General features: G+C 37.7%; 2 protein-coding genes across 2 annotated transcripts; both read left to right on the top strand.

Annotated features, from left to right (window-relative positions):
- Positions 1 to 17,432: 17,432 nt before the first annotated feature.
- LOC131634914 (protein VASCULATURE COMPLEXITY AND CONNECTIVITY-like) lies at positions 17,433 to 18,715 on the top strand. Its single transcript, XM_058905540.1, has 3 exons — positions 17,433 to 17,770; positions 17,864 to 18,069; positions 18,362 to 18,715. The coding sequence occupies exons 1-3, from the start codon at positions 17,672 to 17,674 to the stop codon at positions 18,537 to 18,539; spliced, it is 483 nt and encodes a 160-aa protein (XP_058761523.1). The 5' UTR covers positions 17,433 to 17,671; the 3' UTR covers positions 18,540 to 18,715.
- Positions 18,716 to 18,847: 132 nt separating this feature from the next.
- LOC131634915 (protein VASCULATURE COMPLEXITY AND CONNECTIVITY-like) lies at positions 18,848 to 20,934 on the top strand. Its single transcript, XM_058905541.1, has 3 exons — positions 18,848 to 20,154; positions 20,281 to 20,486; positions 20,704 to 20,934. The coding sequence occupies exons 1-3, from the start codon at positions 20,056 to 20,058 to the stop codon at positions 20,879 to 20,881; spliced, it is 483 nt and encodes a 160-aa protein (XP_058761524.1). The 5' UTR covers positions 18,848 to 20,055; the 3' UTR covers positions 20,882 to 20,934.
- Positions 20,935 to 21,148: the final 214 nt, after the last annotated feature.

Raw genomic sequence — 21,148 nt, 5'->3', positions numbered from 1 at the left:
TGTCATAGCAAATAGGTTGCTTAAAAAATTCGAATATGTGGATCTGAACCATGTCCCAAGATTGCATAATCAGGAAGCAAACGATTTGGCACAACTAGCCTCAGGGTACAGGGTATCGAAAAGCAAATTCGAGGAATTGATCCAAGTAAGAGGCAGAGCAATGGCTACGAAACTTTCTCCAAGTGATCTGGAAAACTCACAAATAGGGTTTGCTAACAAAGAAGAATTCAAAGTTTTGAACATAGACTCGTTGGCAGACACAGACTAGAGAAGTCCAATTGTGAATTATTTGAAGGACCCTTCGTCAGACACGGATAGAAAGGTAAAATATCGAGCCTTATCATACTTTCTGATGGGAAATGAGTTGTTCAAAAAGACTCCCGAAGGAGTATTGCTAAAATGTTTGGGTGAAGCGGAAGCTTACTTAGCTCTCTCGAACGTGCATAGCGGAGCATGTGGTGCCCACCAAGCGGGGCACAAAATGAAATGGCTTCTATTTCGATACGGAATGTATTGGCCTTCCATGTTAAAAGATTGCATAGAATTTGCCAAAGGGTGTCAAGAATGTCAAGAACATGCGGGTATTCAACATGCTCCCGCAAATGAACTAAGTTCAATAATAAAGCCTTGTCCCTTTAGAGGATGGGCGTTGGACCTAATTGGAGAAATTCACCCCAAGTCATCTAGAGGTCAAAGGTATATTTTAGTGGGAATCGACTATTTTACAAAATGGGTCGAAGCTATACCACTCGCGAATGTTGATCAAGAAGCTGTGATCGAGTTCATTCAAAAACATATTATATACAGATTTGGGATCCCAGAAAGTATAACTACAGATCAAGGATCAGTGTTTACTGGGCGAAAAATGCAAGATTTCGCCAAAGAGATAGGCTTCAAGTTGTTTACTTCTACACCTTACTATGCTCAGGCAAATGGACAAGTCGAAGCAGCGAACAAAATAATAATTGGTCTCATAAAGAAGCATGTAGGGAAAAAACCTAAAAGTTGGCACAGAACTTTGGACCAAGCACTTTGGGCTTGTCGAACATCTCCGAAAGAAGCTACGAACACTACACCTTTTCAACTGACATTCAGACATGATGCGGTACTCCCAGTTGAAATATACTTGCAATCAGTCCGGGTACAAAGACAAGCAGAAATTCCCCCTAACATGTACTGGGAACTGATGATGAATGAATTAGTTGACTTGGACGAAGACAGACTTCGAGCTTTGGAGATGATAAAGAGACAGAAAGAAAGGGTGTCTAGAGCATACAATAAAAAGGTGAAAGGTAAAACGTTTATTAATAATGATCTAGTTTGGAAAGTTATTTTACCTATAGATCGAAAGAACCAAGCTTTGGGGAAATGGTCCCCACACTGGGAAGGTCCCTTTCGAATCTTGAAAGTATTCTCAAATAATGCTTACGAGATAGAGGAATTAGCAGAAGATCGTAGGATCTTAAGAGTGAATGGGAAGTATCTAAAGAGATACAAACCAAGCATGCATGAAGTAAACATTGCAAAAACGTAGACATCTAAGTAATACTACGTAAGCCAAAATGGTTAGATTTGTACCAAAATGGCTTCGTGACCAGAAAACATGTATAAATAAAAATACGGCAGAAGATCTTCATTAATTTTAAAAAAGGAGGTACAAGCGACTTTGGTCCATATGGAGCAGCAAAGATTACAAAAAGCGAAGCAGTAAAAAACCTAAAAAGGATCTACCCTTTAGTTGACCTTTTGTTCTAAGTCTTCCAAAGACAGCATATGAAGACCCTCTGCTTCGAACATGTTCATGCGTCCCAAATCTCGCATCCTTCGCACTACACCTCTCTTGAGGAACAAGTAGGATAAAATCCTCCCAAAAGGAAGGCAACTTACTGAACCCTCTCGAGAGGAAGTTAAAGCGACAGTTTCCACGAGTCGTTTGAAGATCAACAAAGGAAAGTTGATCTTCACCCCTCGCAAAGCACAAGAGATGAACTCTAAGTCCTCCACCATAATGATGTTCTCATCACAGCTTCGTGGGTAAAAGTTACCCACTAGAAGTTGATGCCAAATCCTGATGACTTTGGCGCTATATGGATCATTCTCCATGAGACCCTTCAGTAAGACAGAAGTGGTCATGGTGAAGCTGTTATCATCAAAGGTTGCTCCAGTGTTGCTGCAGCACAACAAGTCAGAGATGGTGGAGGGCGTGATAGAAACTTCAGCCCCTCGAACTTCAGAAACTATAGTAGTTCTTCCTTCAGGATCAATGCGTAGGTACGCAAACATCCAGAAGTCAGCAAGCATTTTGGGATAAACATTCCCTTCTAAAATTGTTGGGTAAAATCCCATCCCCTGGTTGTGGAAAAGAGCACGAAGGCTGATGTGATGCCTGCTGAATTCTTCTGGGCAAGGTTTGAACTCTTTTTTAATAAGAGTTCTAATGTTAGCATAGGTTAGGTTGCTGTTGAGTGCCATGCTAAAGGTTGAAAAAGATTGTGGTTGAAAAAAGCACGAGAGGGAAGAAAAGAGTTCTGAAGTGAAGGTTTAAAAAAAGCGTGAAGAAAAGAATGGGACGCTAACCCTTTATATAGTCAAAAGGAGCGATAAGGAAACGTTTCAGTTTTAATGATTGATTAGACTGCGTTTGGTGTTTCCAGAGAGAAGTTATGGTCACCGCCGTTTCCCGCCCTTGGAAGTTGGAACGTAATCATAAAACTGATGCACGCACGTCTTAAAGAGACGTTTGAGAGGAAATGACGTCAGCAAATAATGATGATTACGGCTAAGGGGAGGAGAAACGTCAAGTCTAGGCTGCGAAGGGCAATCGAGCCACGTGAGGCATTCATTAAGGTTACTGTGGCGTAAAAAGAAATATATTGATAATATTTTGAAGTATTGCTAAACATTACCATTGGTCATCTCAGAGCAAAATGTGAACACATAAAAAGACGAGTTTTGCATACATATATTCTGAAAATGAGCGATTACAAAACAAAGGGATTTACGCCACAAAAAGTAATATAAAGTTCGAAGAAAATTAACTGAAATCCCTAGGAAGGCTATCTTTGATCTTCGAATACTGAGCCTCCCACGAAGACATACGAAGCTCAAGCAATGCTCGTTGCTTCGTTAACCCTTCGATCTCTGGCACCAATTTCTGCGCAGCTTCGAAGTGTTGGATACCTAGTCGCGCTACTTCAGCTATCTCTTGATCATTGGTTTGTCGAATGGTTGCTTGGCGAGATTCAGCTTCATGTATCTTCTCTTCGAGTTTCTTAATCTCATGCTTCCAAGATTGTATATTTTTCTCACACTTATCATATTCTTCTTGGTTCTTCAAACGTTCTAACCTAAGAGCGTCACCCTTGTTGGTTGCCTCAGTGGCAGCTTTCCATGAAGAACTATGAGAAGCCATTTTTGCAGCAAGCTGCTCATTAACATTGTTCTGTCGAAGAATGTTAGACTGAAGCTGGTTGATTAAAGAGCCCAGAAGTACAATCACATCTGAGACCTCTTTCGAAACCAGAAGTAAATCCACTTTCTTCAAGAGTTGCTTCAAGCCATGACATCTCGTGGAGTCCTTACTTAAGATTTCGACGAGGTTCGTTTCGAAGAAATTCTCCTTTATTTGATGAAGGAGGCCAGGGGTGTCCTCTTTGTCTCCAGACTTGGTCTGAACAGTTGGAGAAGCTTCGGATGCAAGAGCTGAAGTACTATCAATGTTCATCATGGTTTTAAGAAAGCTGAGAGGATCGGTTTTCCTAAGTTGCTCCAATTCTGAAGGAGTAGGTATGGTTGGGGCAGGCATTGGAGTAGTTTCAGGAATAACTACAGTTTCGAAATTTGAATTTCCACAGAGGTCAGTTTCGATCAACTTGGAGGTTTCTTCCACGACACCTTGATCAGATACGGTGTCCTCACTCCCAATCGATGGTACAGCTGCATTATCTTCGCCTGAGAATTGGTCCTCCTCACCCATGTTTGCGTCTTTGCGAGTAGGAGGAGAATCATCATTCGAATGGCTTCCTTCACCAGAGGATACAGTATTGATAGTGGCAAGAGGAGGAGCGTCTTCGAGGACTGGTGAAAGTATATGAGAGGTGTGTTGAGGGACATCTGCAAAAATGAACAAATATGGTTAATTGTGGTGTAAGAGTTGCAAGAGAATTATTCGACATAAGCAAAAGACTTCTTTGCTCACCTTGGGGATTACCAAGGACAATGGCAGCGTTGAAGGAGTTAAATCAGAAGTAGCTATTCCAATATCATCCTGCAATCATAAGGTGACGTTAACTTAATCATTTGAAATAAGATTTATAGAAATGATTATGTTGCAAAGCCTAGATACCTTAGCTGTATTAGTGGCTGGACTTGAATTGTGGCTTTCCATCACGAGAGCATTACTAGTGGCTTTTAAAGGCGATTCTTCAGAAGACACCTTATCACTCGAAGAAGTGATCTTCGAAGACCCAGGTCCTTTCCCTTTGCCCACAGGTGTGGTGACCTTCTGTCTCTTTTTATGCCCTTGCCTGGTACGAGGGGGAGACTTGTCTTCCTCATCCGAAGCAACGTCTGGAGTAGTAGTTGGAAGAACTTTTCGCTTCGAAGGCATTGGAGGCTTCGAACTCTGAAAAGTGAAAAGGAGAAAAATAAGCGCTATTCGTAAGACATGCAAGTTGGAATATGAAATGTGTGTGTACCGTGGGTTTCGCGTCAGTCGTAATAGAATCGCTCCCACTTGGCTTATTGCTCTTCGAGGCCTCAGAATCTTTCTGCGCAGGAGTTGCTTTAACCTTTCTCTTTCGAGCAACAGCTGTGACAAAGATTGGAATTATTATCTCGATAAGAGAAAGAAGAGTCAGTCTAAAGATTAACTAGACCCAAACCTTCAGGTATTGGAGTCAAGACACGAACGTGTTCAAGATCTATATGAAGATGCCCTTTGAAAGTATCCAGGGTATGCTTAGTCGGGACCACTCGTTCAGCGTGTTTTTTTGGTACTCTCTTGAAGAATTTTGAGAGCATTTACACGAACCAGTCTGGGAAAGGAGGACTTAAAGCCACACCAAAATCAGCACTTGGTAGTGGAGGGAATTTTGGAGGATTAAGTTTAAATGCCACTTCATAACGTAGTTCTGGTCGAACAGACGGGGGCAATTTCAACTTATCCAGTTTTGTAGAAAACTTTTCACGTAAAATAACAGCAGCTTCGCGAATGGTCCGACTAAGATCATCAGGCCTATAAATAGTTTCAAAGAACTTTTGAAAAGCTTGGATTTCTTTAATGTGAGTTGAGGTAGCTTTGTGGAATTTATCCTGCACAGCAGTAAAAGCTTCAGTTAGTTCTCGAGTAAGGCCTTCGACATCATAGATTTGTGTGGCATAATAATCTGACCACCATTGTTGAAAATCTGGAGTGGAATAGAAAGCAGGAACGAAAGAGATAGGAGAAAGGGTGAAAACATCAGTATATCTGGCTATCTTCGTATCACATTCATCTTCAGTTAGATATAAAGTATGGAAGCACATGTGGTTCCTTTTGTCATACAGACACTTGGGCTTCACTTGGACCAACCCAAACTGTCTCGACACAAGATTTGGCTGATAGCAAACGAGGATACATTGACCTTTGGAAGGTCGAAGGCGGTGATAGAATAACCTCGGGGTAAGAAAAGCTTCCCAAATAGCCAAAGACTCAGCTTGGTGATCCGGAGATGTTGCAGGAAACTCTCGAGTAAACCATTCAGGACCTACAGCTCTTCGTACAAATGGAGCCATCGAAGAACTGAACTGGTAACGTTTAGCAAACATCATTACATATGCTAAGAAATGTTCACGAAGTTTCCCAGTTTCTTCTTTCGGGGTTAACAAGGCCAATCTAGTCCCTTCGACAGTTCGATTTTTGATTTTTGGAACTTCTTCGTTGACGACGCCCCGGAATGGGAGGTGAGCTTCGAAGGTGGCATTAAGCCACAATTGTAATAACCATAAGGGACCAGCAAAAAGGAGAGATCCTGTTGTATAAGTCTTTACAAGATCTACAGCTTCACCAAGGTTTTCGTAAAGAAATCCTAGAATCAATTGGCTCAGGTTCAGTTTCTTGCCATCATGTAACTGATTAGCCATGCAAAGATATCTTTTCGCTACTTGTATGGACCTGGAGTAGAAAACACACCTCGAAAGCCATAGTGCCAGGAAAGCAATATGTTCTACGTCAGAGACTGCAGCATTTGCCTGATCATGATATTGCTGGATGAAAGCAGTATAAGTGACTGTAGCTTCGTTGAAGTTGATAGTATCAACATCCAAGACATTAGGATCAAAGGTTTCGCCAGTCGGTCGAAGCCCTGTGATGGCAGCTAGATCGAAAAGGGTTGGAGTAATCATTCCACATGGAAGGTGAAAGGTATTGTGAGAAGCGTCCCAGAAATGGACTGACGCCACTAACATAGTTTGGTTATACTCTAAACCAGTCTTGGACAATTGAATTAGGTCATAAATCCCTAACTCTTGCCAGAAAGAAGCCTTCTGTTTCTCCACTTTGGCTAACCAAGAATAATACAGTTCGAGATCTTTTGCTAAAGGGATTGACCTAAAAACCTTCACAAAATTGGTTACATAATCTAACCTAATTTTCTCTAAGGCTACGGGAGGCGCAGTCGAAGCCCCTTTTGCAGGGTTAGAATCCTCTAAGATTGGGTTACCTTCATCGTCTATTTTAATCTTGCTAACCAGAGGCCTAGTCTTATAATACGCAGGAAAGAATTTATTTGGTGAACTATTTTCTCCTGGTAACGGGCCCATGAAAGCATAAGTTTTTCCAGAAAGTTCAAAAGGGATGATTACCTGGGAAGCGTAAATGGCGCGTTCCTCCGCAGTATTCGGATTTGGTATGTATTCTTGGTTCCCCATTTGCACAGGTTTCTGAAGCTTCAGAACTGGTTGGAGAGCATTTGAAAAAGACGCCATTGAAAGATGTTTGATTTGAGGAAGAAGTTTGGAGGCAACTAAGTACGGTCTTTTCTGAAAAGAGTTTGAAGGAATAGAACTGAGAAGGAAAAAGAGAGGAAAAGACTAAGTATTTAAAGGTTTAACGGAAACCCTTTCAAATCTTTTGGGTAAAGACTAAAGGACACGCGGCAAGTATTGATTTAATCCAACGGCGGTCGAATAGTCACCAGCTCTATTCCTAGGATATATGAGTAATGATCATAAAGTAAGGTCAAGACGTGGGAATGTAACTGTTGAGAAGACGTTTTTGAAAGCGACAAGACATTTTGGAAATAGAGTCATAATTGATTATGACGTCAATTATTAGTCTCGGGACTCTAAGAAAGCAAACGAAATCCCATCATGGCAAGAAACGCCTATTTCTCTCGTTTGTCGAAACAGGCATTTACTGGGGGCAATTTGTTAGTTGGAGATTTCGTTTAAGAAGTTGATCTTCGAAGGTTTTAAGTTCGAAGAATGATGGTTATTGATGACCATCTTCAAAGATTTAAAAAATGGCTACTGATGGCCATGCTTCAAGAAAATGTCTAAGTTGAAACGAAGGAGAGAAGTATCGAAGCTAACACGGAAGATATCTTTTCCAAGACTTAGACATTTCGCGGAAAATTACATAAAGTACTGAAGCTTAATGTATTTCCGTAACATTTTCGAATATAACTATATGGCCACATGTCGAAAAGGACTTGAGCGGGAAGATTTGAATTGCGAAACGGTTTATGTAACTGCACATAGACAGATGGCATCCCCAGAGTTCTCGTGGATAACGTGGCATTAGATTATTGTATGACTGTTATGGTCAAATTTAGTATAAATAGGAGTCTTAATGATAGGATTTCGTGTGTTCATTTTGTACAAATCACTCACATATCGCTCAAGTATCAAGTGTTAAGAGAAAGAGTTCGCTGAGAAATGTACGTATGACACCACCAATTTGAATACATGTGTATTTACTTTTATCAAATATCTTTTCGTTTTCTTTACTTTCCTTGTTTAAACTTTTACTTTCGAAGTCATTTAATTTCATGCACATTACTTTCCTGCAATTTATATTCTTGCGACTTACATTCTTGCATGTTAATTTTCTTGCAATTTACATTCTCGCAATTTACATGCTTTCTTATTACGATTTATGCGTCGAAGTTACACTAACTCATATAACCAGCGTTATCTCGAATGATTAGTCATTTGAACATAAATTTCTTGAAATCAAAACAAACAGGTATGAACCAAATCACATCAATAAACCTTTCGTTTGACTATGTCCTAGGATCAATCTAGTCGATCCTGCGAGTAACCAAATCATATTTATTATAGTTTGGAGGACTAGCGGTTGTTTACCGGAAATCACCGTAAACAACTGCACACTGCTAGAGCTGCTAGCCCCCTTATTCTCAAGATTGGAATCCCGGGGTGTTGCATTCTTTTCCTTGTCACCTGCTGATTCACAGTTACTTTGGGGTGAATACCTTTCAATAGACGAGAAATTTCGAGGGGATTTCTCCATCAATTCTTCCTTCAAAGCCAAACTGGATGCTTCAGCTACGGTCCATACAGTCTATAAACCCATTTTCTCCTGCAAGGATCCCTTTAGGCCACTGATGTATCGAGCCACTTTCTGGCTTTCTAATTCTCCCAATTCATTGCGCTCAAAAAACTGTAGGAACTCAGCTGTGTATTCAGTCACGGTTCTCTTGCCCTGAACACACTCGATGTACATCTTATAAAGAATCTGCTCATAATCCTCCGGTAAAAACCGCTCCAGCATCAATTGTTTCATTCTTCTCCAAGTTCTGATTGGCCCCTTTCTTTGTCTCTGCCTTTGAACAACAAGTTTATCCCACCAGACAGCTGCAGTACTTTTAAGCCCGATCGCAACCATCTTGACTTGCTTGTTCTCAGGGACACCCATAACGTCGAAGAACCTGTCGACGTCGATCGGCCAATCAAGAAACTCCTCCACTCCCATAATTCCGTAGAACAATGGAATATCAGCCTTCACTCGATAGTCATCGTTGTTTTGTAGGTTCCCACGATTATCTTCTTCATCGTAAGGTTCTTCTTCATCATAACTCGAATCTTTGACACAGTTTCCACCCCGTAGAACCCTAATCGGTTCCCCTCTCATGTCTCTTCGCCGATTCCCATTGTTGGCGTTGTTCGCCTGATTTGCTAAATTCGCCATTTGTTCAGTCAAAGCAGTTAGAGCCGCGGTAAAAGCCGTGGTAATTCCCTCAAGATCTGCTTTGGTCACCGGTTGATCTGCCATAGTTGTCAAGCTACGAAAAGAACAGGAGAAAACCTGCTCTGATGCCAACCGACGCAGTCGGAAGCTGCCCAAAGGAATAGCAAGCGCTAAACCTTGAATGAAAACAGGGTTGCAAGCGTAAACCCTATAGATAAGCTCTGGAGTCCACCGGGAATAAAGAAAACTTTGGATTCTATTATAATAAAAGAGATCATCCTTATGGCCATGCCAAAGGTCTTTAAATACAGAAAACAAATAAACCCTATTGGGCCTTCTGGGCCTTTAATCCAAAACAAAATTAAATAAATCAAATAAAATAGAAATTGCTTAAATATTAAAACTAAAATTGCTTAAATATTAAAATGCTTTCCGACGTGCGATTTCTTCTTTGATACACACAATCCTCCTACATCACATATGAAAAAAGAAAATTAGTTTATACCATATCCCTTAGATTTTGATGATAACAAAGTATCTAATGAACAATTAGGTATACTAACATATGTTCAAGTGTGCAAGATCATTAAGAATTTACCGGGAACTGACTCTGATAGGAACATATGAAGAGAAGCTTTAGACTCAGATTATGAAAGATCAGAATCTGATGACTTAAATTTTGAATGATAAGATTTTGATGTCTTACAACTAGGTAACCTAGCTTCTGGTGGAAACTCAAACTCTAAACACCATGTGCAAAGGAACTCAGCCTCTAACCCGTACTCAATTTCTAAAAGCAAGTCTATCTTGTCAAGTCCAGTCATGGTTTAAAAAAACATTGTTTGGAAAAAATATTAAAAGAGGGACTAATATGGCTCAGTTAAATTTTGTAAGGGACTAAATATAGACCTTTATTTTCTCAGGGACTAATTTAGGCTCTCTCTTTTTTGTGAGGGATTAAAATAGGTCGTTGCTAGTAGTCCAGTCACGGTTCAAAAGTAAGAAAAAAACCGATTTGAAAAAATAATTAGTAGAGGGATTAACATGGCTCGGTTAAATTTTGTAAGGGATTTAATATAGACTATTTTTTTCTTAGGGACTAATCTGACCTCTGCAGTTTTTGTGAGGGACTAAAATGAGACTTCACTCTTGATTAAAATAATTTTTTAAAAGTTTGTTATGTCAGTTCAATTAAAAACATTTAATTGCATATGCACATGTTTTTGAATGCAAATTCTTTGTTATCACTAAATAAAGTAGGGCATTATGTGGAGGACATTAAGTGGGAACACTAACAATGAGATTTATGTAGGTGTTACCAATTATTCATTAAATAATATACTTTCACAATAATCAATTAAATGATTAAATGACACCAAAGTATCAAACTTAATAACATAACATTTTTGATAATTCTTCATCCCATGTTCGTATAACAAAAAAAACAAGTCAACCCATGAAAGCACGAAGCTTTGAGAAAACTAGACCGTTAATATAGCAGTATATTTCAAAAATACATTTTTGGATTTTTAAGATACATTTTCAAAATTAATTTAGCCATAGAATTGAGGCGTAACTCAAAAAAGAATGAATTGTGTGTGCCTGGATGCGTCCATAAATGCATTTTCAAAATTTGAAAATATTTTAAGTTTTTCACAAGAATGTGTTAGCAATTCATAAGGTGTCTCAAGCAGTTCTCACATAATAAATCCTCCACAAACCAACTCCCAAACAACCCCCTAAAGATACTTCGACAATAAGATTTGGGAATTTCTTAACCCACCCTATGCTTTTCTTACACATCACGCAAATTTCTAAAAATGCCATTGAAAACTAGAAATACATTTCCGGAACGCACCAAAACCTTGAAAACCTGAGTTTTAGTAGACGATACTCTATGTAACAGCTTTAAACTAACTGGAAATACAACTACGGTTAGGAACGGAGATGTATTTCTGGAAGCTCATATTTTACATCATCATCTTATTATTAATTATTGTTGTTATTTTCATTAAAGCAAAAAAAACCAAAAACTCATGTAGAAAGAACCGAAAGTAATCTCATCACTTTTCCCTGTTCTTTTGTTACCGTAACCATTGTTATCACCAACTCTCAAACCCAAAACAACATAATCCAATCAAATTCAGGTAACAACATTGGCCTAATTCAAAACAATTGTTAACCTCACTAACAGTCAACCATAATCATACCATCATCACCATTTCAAAATATTCCTTACAACAACAATACCATACTTTCAACATAGCAACATAAAATTCAAGCAAATTTTGGATTGAAGACAAAAAGAGAAGAACCAGAGTTACTCCTCCGCCGCCATGAAACCATTGCAGAATCGTAATCGAAGCATTCCATCACCACCGGATGATAGAATAAAACATTTGCTTATTTATTAATATAAGTTGCTTATTACTATCCAAAACTGAAAATGTATTTCCGATTCCAAAACGGAGATGCATTTCTAGAACTAACTAAAATCTAACAAAAAAAAGGTGAATCTTAGAAATGCATTTCCAGTTTTCCAAGAGCATTTTCGGAATTCCATAGGATATTTTTCATCCCTATAGTTGGAATAAAAAATTCCCATAAGGTTTTCTTCATTCTCCAAAATAGTTTTGGCCATGAAGCCCTATGTGTGGGAGGATTCCTCAATGAATATTGTCCATTAAGTGCATAATTCTTTTATGCACAGGGGCTCTTTCTAACAAAAAGTCCCAACCTTTGTCCTTTCAAGGTCTTTTGAGGTTCAAAGCTAACATCAAATTTGGATAACTCCAGTGTCCACTTGGTTATTCGCCCAACAAGATCAAGCCTAAGGAGTATTTTTTTTCGTTATGGGTTGGCTAGTTCAAATCACTATCGACAGGCTAGAAATAATGCCTTAACTTCTTGGTTGTTATTACCCATGCAGATACCATTCATTTGCATTCCCTTAAAGTCGGGTGGGAGTTACCTTTTGGCGACAATCTATACTTTGTCACAGTGTCACCGTCCCCAAGAGAGACTAATATTACTTATTATATCCTCTAATATCGTAATTCTGACCCATTTAGTACTTTTATGGTAAAGTATGCCCATTTTGCCTTACACTCATCTTCTTGAAGACTGCAATTTTAACTTCTTTTGATAATAAAGATTGGTATATGAGCAATGTCTCGCCTGATGAGATTGGGTAAGTAGCTAATGTTGGAATAATACCAACTTCAATTAGGAGAGGGCAACCTCACACCCCGATTTCCACTTAACACATCTTTTATTAAAAACTTGTACAAAGGTATAACATGTTTCACTAAAATTGTGATGATTCAAGCTAATGCAATCTACATCCAATTTAGTCTATGAATTCCTTTTTTTGCAGTGGACATTTTTATAACGACCCTAAATTTTTTTAAATTGGCTTTGATTCTGCTTTCCTTGACATAAAAATTCAGAACATTCTTGCTTAAACCCCAAAGGTGAATGTTAATGGATTTAATTTCATATTGTATGTGCAGACCTAACTAAAGACTTTTTTTCAAATGACTAATTTATTTGACTCATGTTCGTACTAATTAAAACAAAAAAAAAAACACCTATTTTGCTCATTTACAATACATCACTAATTAACTTAGATGTATTTTATGAATTTTCTAATGTTGTCACCTTGGAATTAAAAAACAACGAAAATATTTATTATAATAAATTTCCTGTCAAATTTAGTTTGAGGGATGTGAATTTTAGTAAAAGGCCAAATATCTTTTAAAAAGACTATTTGACTTGAGTTACAATTTTAAAAATATATTTCATAATTTGCAAAATCTATAAACAGTAACTGAACTTATGTTAGGTGCACAATTTCCATGAATAATTTAGATTTTTTACCTCTATGCCACACTTTTGAAACTAAAATACCATAATGCCACAACCTGAATTTTTTTTGTCAAAGTGCCACTTTTAATGTAGGGGTTCGTCCATGTATTGGATGGAAAGTTGAAACTTTTTCCCCAGTTGGGGTTCGGCCAAGGGTTGGCCGACCCTGTATTGGTCCTTTTTTTATTTTGAATATTTAAATGATTTTTTTAAATATCAATAATTATTTATTTAAACTATTAGTTGAATAAAATATAATATTTAATTATTATTTTAATTTTATAATAAAAATATTAATGTAATAATAATTTTTTTTATTAATGCCATGAACAATTTACAAAAAAAAAAAATACCATTTTTTCTTTGCCTTTTGTTGGACCTTATGACCTCCAGTGTAACAGCGGGCAGGAAATTTGGTCCGATTCCCCTTATCGAGTTGTGTTTCATTGTTTGGTGGAGGTTGCCTTTGTGGAGATTCGTCGCTAGAAAGATATTCGTTATGCTGCAATTAACCGCCGCCCATTACAAATTCCAATTGTTCAGCAGTAAATTGAGAAACTCATCATCGGTGAGTGAAATGTTGGGGAGTTGTTGGGAAAGAGGTACATAGTTTGGTGGCATAAGCGGTTGAACGTCTGGATAATAAACATTCGTGCGTCAAATGTATATGGGAGTTGGGAGAGTGAAGGGGTAGGATACTGTGGTTGAGACTAGGAGAATTGGTGGTCGAAGTCGGGTTGAGGGATTGGGGTGTTTTGTAGTGGTGGTCAAAGTGTTGATTGTTGTTGATATTCTTGTTGATGGTAGTAGTAGTTTGTGTTGGGGGTTAGGGTGTAAGGACTTGGATGTTGAGATGAGGTGGCAAACAATGTGTGTTGTTGTGTGGTTTGGGTGTGATGGAATGTTTGTTGTGGGAACAAAGATCTTTTTGGTGGTAGTGATGTTGATGACAATGACGCAAATATCGTTGTGCTGTCGCAGACTACAAATACACAACTGATTAGTATGTATGCTCCACCGGTGCACATGCGAAATATCTTTTTAGAGGAGGCACAACCTGACTCAATATTTGGTTCATACAAAACAATCTATAGTACTGATGATTTATATGTGGGAATGAAGTTTGAAGACAAGGAGGTGTGTGTTGCTGCTATACAACATTGGCATATCACCAATAATGTTGATTATTCAGTGTATAAATCTGACAACAAAAGGTACGTGATCAAATGCAGGAATCCAGATTGCCCATTCAAATGTAGAGCTTCAATTCGCAAGAAGAACTCAATGTGGATGATCGGTAAGCTTCGTGGACCACATGTCTGCACGTCGTATTCAATGTAACAAGACAATAGACAACTTACATCAGCAATGGTCAATTACTGCATCAAGGATCTCATTAACACCGACCCATTGTTAAAGGTAAAGGTTATAATTGCTCACACTACAGGAAAGTATAGGTATATAATATCGTACAGGAAAGCGTGGATTGCAAAGATAAAGGCCATAAAATCCCTGTATGGAAATTGGGAGACGTCTTACAATGACCTTCCACAATGGTTGTTGATAATGAAAACATATCTTCCATCGTCTATTTTGGGCGTTTCAACCGTGCATCCATGATTTTACTTATTGCAAGCCTATTGTGCAAGTCTAAGGAACATGGTTGTATGGAAGGTATAGAGGGACCTTGTTGATGGTTGTGGCGCAGGATGGGAATGGTAACATTTTTCCAATCGCATTCACAATTGTTGAGGGTGAAACCAAGGATGCTTGGAGTTTCTTTCTTCGCAATCTGAGAAACCAAGTGATACCCCAGCCCAATCTATGCCTAATATGAGACAGACACCCATCAATTAAAAGTGCCTATGATGATCCTGAAAATGGATGGCAAGATCCTCCATCTTCACATGTCTACTACATCAGGCACATCGCGTAAAAATTCATGCATGCGATCAATGACAAGGAACTACGTAAAAAACTCGTCAACATGGGTAATAATCTACTTTTATACATAGTACATGTGTCAATTGAAATTCATATGTTTGACATGTTGATTATTTTATAACAGGATATGCATTAACGGAGTCGACGTACAACTACTATAGAGGCGAAATTCGACGGGAAAGTAAAGATGCTTTAGAGTGGATTGAAAATATTCCCCTGGAGAAGTGGGCAAGGGCATTTGACAAAGGACAGCGCTGGGGACACATGACGACTAACCTTGCCGAAGCAATGAACTCTATGCAAAAGGCAACCCGAAACCTTCCAATAACTTCTTTGGTACAGTCTACATATTTTCGGATGGGAGCGTTTTTTGGTCAACACCGCCATGACTGGACAAAGAACTTGGCATCAGGTCAAACTTTTACAGACAATTGTATCAAGGGGATGTACGAAGAAGTTAATAAAGCAAGCAATCATAATGTAATGCAGTTCGATTGGGAGAGATTCTATTTTATGGTGGCCGAAAGAATAAACCGAAACGATGGTTGACCAATTGGTACTTACAGTGTTGATCTGAGAAAACATACATGTGATTGTGGAAAATTTCAAGCGTTTCATTTCCCTTGCTCACATGTTATTGCAACATGTGCAAGTATACGCCAAGACTACACCATTCACATACCAGACGTGTTCAAGTTTCACAATGTTTTTAAAGTCTATCAAGAAAGATTCTTTGTACTCCCACATCAAGAAAATTGGCCGAAATATAGAGGAACTACTCTTTGTCTTGACGAGACTATGCGTAGGAAGAAAAGAGGTCGCCCAAATAGTACCCGGGTTATAACCGAAATGGACGATGTGGAAAAGGAAAAGAGAATGTGTGAGATCTGTCGTGAAGTAGGCCATATCCTGAGTAAATGTCCAAATGTAGCAAGCCCGTCTAGTAGGCCATAGTGTTTACTTCAACTAGCTTTATTAATGTAATATAATGTCTTTTTAATTGGGTTTTCATTTCAATTATAAATAACAACCCAAATAAAAGATAACTAAAACAACATAAAACATAACTAAAACAACATCCGAGGATAACTAAATAAAGACAGCCGCAAATAAAACAACGACACAGGAAACAAATAAAACATAACTAAGAGATTACAACCATCAACACACAATATCATCTGGTCCTAGCATCATCATAAGGACACCGGCGTCATTTTTCATGGGTTTCTAAGAACAAGTTACTCCATTTGGGCCTGACACCGTGACTTGCCTGTCAATTCTCCTTATCTTTTCACCGTCGAGAAAGTTTCCATCTAGCCCGCAAATCAAGTGCCTTTGAAGATGCTTGAATATTTGCGTGTTCTAGAGTTTGATCATCAACAAAGACTTTGTTGCCGAAAAAATAGTGTTGCATCTCTCTTCATAAATGGGAACGTTGGAAAGGTGTCTGAAGACATCTTCAAGAGTTAAAATAAGTCTTTAATTGTAACTGATGTGAGTACAAATGAGCAATCCAAGCTTATTTATAGGTAATAAAAATTAATAAAATATATGCGCTCTGCCATCTATTGGCCGAGCCTACACATGCACACATCTTCTTCATACGCTCGTCCAACCTATGCCTTCTTCGTATATTCGTTTCAACGGATCAGCCAATGATGCACCTACCATTTTATATTATATTAAATTAATTTATTTAATAAAATATCTTATTAATTAATTCATTACTCCCTCCGTCTCACAATGAATGACCCATTTGAAATAAAATGATGTCCCAAAATGAATGACCCATTTAAATTTTCAATACAATTTTTCCAATTCTACCCTCTAATTAATAAAAAGTTCACAATTTCCAATACATGATAAAGATACTATATTAAAAACAACATTATCTTTCTTACTTTTTTATATTTTTTCTTAATCCGAGTAAAATGGTGTTTTGGGTCACTCATTGTGAGACGAATCGAGTATAACACAATTATTACAATAAATATTTTTATATTTTTATTATAAAATTAAAATAATAATTAAATATTATATTTTATTCAATTAATAGTTTAAATAAATAATTATTGATATTTAAAAAACAAAAAAAAATCATTTAAATATTCAAAATAAAAATAAAAATAAAAAAAACCAGTACAAAGTCGGCCAGCCACTGACGGAACCACAAATGGTGAAAAATATTTCAGCATATAGACAAACCACTACATAAAAAAGTGACACTTTAGTAAATTTTTTTCAAATTATGGTATTGTGGTATTTTAGTTTCAAAAGTGTGACATAGAAGTAAAAAAATCAAAAATTTACTTACTGTTAATTTTAAACAATATAATATTATTAATCCAAACCTGCTGGTTACCATTGACATAACCAAAAAAGAAGTAACCTAAAAGTCAAAGAACCAAACCTCCCACCATTCACATGACGAACTTGATAGTATGAGCTGGTTTCTACCTTGCTTTACTGACACAGAAATCTAAGAATGAAGAAAAAGCAGCAAGAGTAGACAATAAAGCAGATATAAATTTTGCATAGTTTGCACAAAAGAAGCTTTTATCCACTTGTGTTCTTAAGTCTCATTATTATCTTTACTTTCTTACTTTACTTTCACTCTTATACTATACCAACACAGTCCCACTCTTTCTAATCTCAAAACTTTGGTTACAAATGGCTAGAGTAGGAGGCATATTTCTTTGTCTCCTCATTGTTATCATGGATGTAGCAGCTGGGATTCTGGGCTTCGAAGCTGAAACAGCACAAAACAAGGTATGTGTGCTTGAGGCCAACTATTTTTTATGTGCACTTTGAATTAATCTATGCTAAACTGCAATGTGAGTAGTTATTATTTTATCAAAACAGGTTAAGCATTTGAAGGTGTGGATATTTGAGTGTAGAGAGCCAAGTCATGATGCTTTCATGCTGGGGTTGGGTGCTGCAGTGCTTTTGGGACTATCTCATGTTATAGCCAACTTGATAGGTGGCTGTAGTTGTGTTTGTTCTCAACAAGAATTTGAGAAAGCTTCCTCCAACAAGCAACTATCTGTGCTTTGCCTTATTTTAACCTGGTACTTTATATATCTATGCATCCACACATGACGTCTTAAGTTTTTATGGGCCCTGTGTAGGTTAGCCACGAGTCACGACTCAATAAGATAAAATAAATAGAGGCCCTATCTAATTTCCATTTATACTACAGTTTTATGAGGTTCTATTAATTACGGTTTAAACGTGGCAAATTTCGGGTCTGGTGCTCTACACTATCCTACTATCATACCTTGGATGCACCAATATTTTGATATCTGGATGAAAAGATAGAATTATTGACATATTCTCCTTTTGACTTGTGTGGTTGATCAGGGTGGTGGCGGCAGCTGGACTGTCAATGCTGGTTATAGGGTCCATGTCAAACAACAGGGCAGATGGTTCTTGTGGTTTCTCACACCATCACTTTCTGTCCATTGGTGGGATTTCCTGTTTTGTTCATGGTTTATTCTGTGTTATATATTACGTTTCTGCTACTGCCTCTATGGATTAGTATTTTTGTAACTTGATAATAACATCTAGATGTCACTTAGATATTGATGTATTAGTAGTGCTTTTGGAGTGTGGCTTTTCTATATGTTGCTCTAGAATATGTTTAGAAGACTTTCTTACTTATTGTACTGAGAAAACGATTCCATTGTATGAGTTTAGTGGTACAGGCTTCTATAAGGATTGTAGTACTGGATAATTATTTTTTCTGTTTGTGAAAACATTGAGCCGGGAAACACCTCCGAGCCAAGATCTCTCACGGGGGAACTACTCCCACGACTGCCTTTATTCCTCCGCGTGGATGGAAGGGAGTTTCTCCTCTCATTGTTGTGATGATAATGTCAACACATGGATCTTGTCAAGGACCTCTTGCTCCTGTACAGGGTCCGTTGATGAGATTTCCCTTGGTGTCTCCTAGATCTATGTATAGGAGAAGCGGATAGACTATGGTGGTGAGGGTCTGGAATTGATGGTGAATGAAGAAGGGCGCTTTCAAGGGTTGATAATTGCTCGTTGACGCGAGCTGAGGTTCTCAATAAAGACCAATGGGAGCTCACTTTCGTTCTAGAATGTGAGTTAGCCTTAGCCTCTCGCCCTTTTGGGCAATGATTAAAGAATGCTGCTGGACTTGAGCTATCAGGCCACGTAGGAGGTGGTTCGTCTTCTGTCCTCCTGTGAACAACGGGATTTGCTGAATCTTGTTGGGGAGGGGAATGATGACACGATGCCATTGCTTCATAGACTTGTTGCTTTTGAGAAAAAACAACGATGTGCTTCAGCTGCACGGGATGTCTCACAGGAGTCATTTGATCTTAAAAGTATGAAATGGAAAGATTGTTTTGGCTTAATTCCTGCAAAGGAAGTTAATGATTTGAGGTGGACTTAGATCATCGTCCCAAGAGACTTCTAAGTTGCTGAAGACAACATTGCTCTAAGGAAGAGGTGGTCTATGTTAGGTCTTCGCGGTATAGTTTGGGTCGGTTTTGAGACAACATTGCTCCAAGGAACGGGTGGTCTCCGTTACTTCTGAAAAATCTTAACATTAAGTTTTTTTAACATGTATTTCAAACTCTTGTCAATCAAAATTAACGGGCACAATATGCAACGTAACAACCACAATGTGTTTCTGAAAGAGCAAAATCTGATTACTATTGCCTTAGGCTGGACAACAATAAATTTTCTATAAACAAAGCAATGTGTTTATGATAGACCAATATTTTTAACGGTTAGACTCACAGATTTTATAATAGATTCAATTCATCAAATCATTTTCAATGTCTTTAACCACTGCATGTCATAGCCACAGTGACCACCCAACCTCTACCACACAAGATCTCTCCATCTCACCACAAAAAGATCATTTTTTTTCTTTCTACCTTCTTCTTGTTGAAGAAAGGATAAAGAAAAAAACATATAAACATTTCAGTTTAATTATTCCACAGACCTTTACTTAATTATTTGTATGTACTTGAAACCAGCCAGAACAGAGAAAATTCCAGAAAAATATTAGTCCTATACAAATGGCTAGAGTAGCTGGCATATTTGTTTGTCTCCTGATTGTAATCATGGATATAGCAGCTGGGATTCTTGGTTTGGAGGCTGAAATTGCACAAAACAAGGTATGTATGTATGATTCAAACCAACTCAGAAATTTGTTGTTGTAAGGAGAAATATGTACTATATGCATTACGAAATTAATCTATGCTAAACTCTATATAGTACTTATAGTGTCTTTAACAAAACAGGTTAAGCATTTGAAATTGTGGATATTTGAATGTAGAAAGACAAGTCATGATGCCTTCATGTTGGGATTGGGTGCAGCAGTGCTTTTGGGACTATCTCATGTTATAGCCAATTTGTCATGTTGCTGCAATTGTGTTTGTTCCCAACAAGAATCTAAGAAAGCTTCCTGTAAAAGGAAACTCTCTCTAGCTTGCCTTATTTTAACCTGGTACTTTTTTTTAATCGAGTACTTTAGCGGTTGAAATTTCATTATTTAAATGTGAATAAGTGAGATGTTGCAGGTTCGAACATAGGTCTCTGCAGTCGGATATTCATGCAATGCTACCAACTGTTACTCGTGATTATGTGTATTTTTATTATTAGAGAGGATCATTCACTAAATATCTAACTCTTTATTTTCATCTTTTGATTATGTTATTGATCAGGTTGGTGGTGGCTGTTGGATTGTCCATGTTGGTGATAGGGTTTATGTCCAATAAGAGGGCACATAGTTCTTGTGGTTTCTCACACCATCACTTTTTGTCTATTGGTGGAATTGCCTGTTTTATCCATGGTTTATTATGTGTTATATATTACATTTCTGCCGCTGCCTCTTTAGATTAGTATTTTGTAACATAATAGTAACATCTATTGGTCACTGAGTTATTTTATTAGGGGTGTGCATGATTGAATCAAATATATTATATATGGATCAATTTGCTTTTTAAAACCACTTTAATAAAATAAAATCACTTTATTTTTTAAAATTGGTTTATGTTTGGATCGGTTTGATTAATAACCGGTTCTTAATAAAAAAAAATTGGTTTTTATTTGGACCAGTTTTAAAAATGGATTTCCCTCAAACTGGTTTTAACTAGAACACACTTTTCA

This window comes from Vicia villosa, unplaced genomic scaffold, assembly GCF_029867415.1.
Source record: "Vicia villosa cultivar HV-30 ecotype Madison, WI unplaced genomic scaffold, Vvil1.0 ctg.001377F_1_1, whole genome shotgun sequence".
Taxonomy (NCBI): Eukaryota; Viridiplantae; Streptophyta; class Magnoliopsida; order Fabales; family Fabaceae; genus Vicia; species Vicia villosa.
Note: the sequence above shows the minus strand (reverse complement) of the source record. Positions and strands in the feature narration are given on the sequence as shown.

Excerpts from the sequence above, each read along its gene's own strand:
- LOC131634915 (XM_058905541.1), top strand. The coding sequence starts at position 20,056 with ATGGCTAGAGTAGCTGGCATATTTGTTTGTCTCCTGATTGTAATCATG. Across the intron at positions 20,155-20,280 it reads CTGAAATTGCACAAAACAAG|GTTAAGCATTTGAAATTGTG; the intron begins GTATGTATGTAT and ends TTAACAAAACAG. Across the intron at positions 20,487-20,703 it reads GCTTGCCTTATTTTAACCTG|GTTGGTGGTGGCTGTTGGAT; the intron begins GTACTTTTTTTT and ends GTTATTGATCAG.
- LOC131634914 (XM_058905540.1), top strand. The coding sequence starts at position 17,672 with ATGGCTAGAGTAGGAGGCATATTTCTTTGTCTCCTCATTGTTATCATG. Across the intron at positions 17,771-17,863 it reads CTGAAACAGCACAAAACAAG|GTTAAGCATTTGAAGGTGTG; the intron begins GTATGTGTGCTT and ends TTATCAAAACAG. Across the intron at positions 18,070-18,361 it reads CTTTGCCTTATTTTAACCTG|GGTGGTGGCGGCAGCTGGAC; the intron begins GTACTTTATATA and ends GTGGTTGATCAG.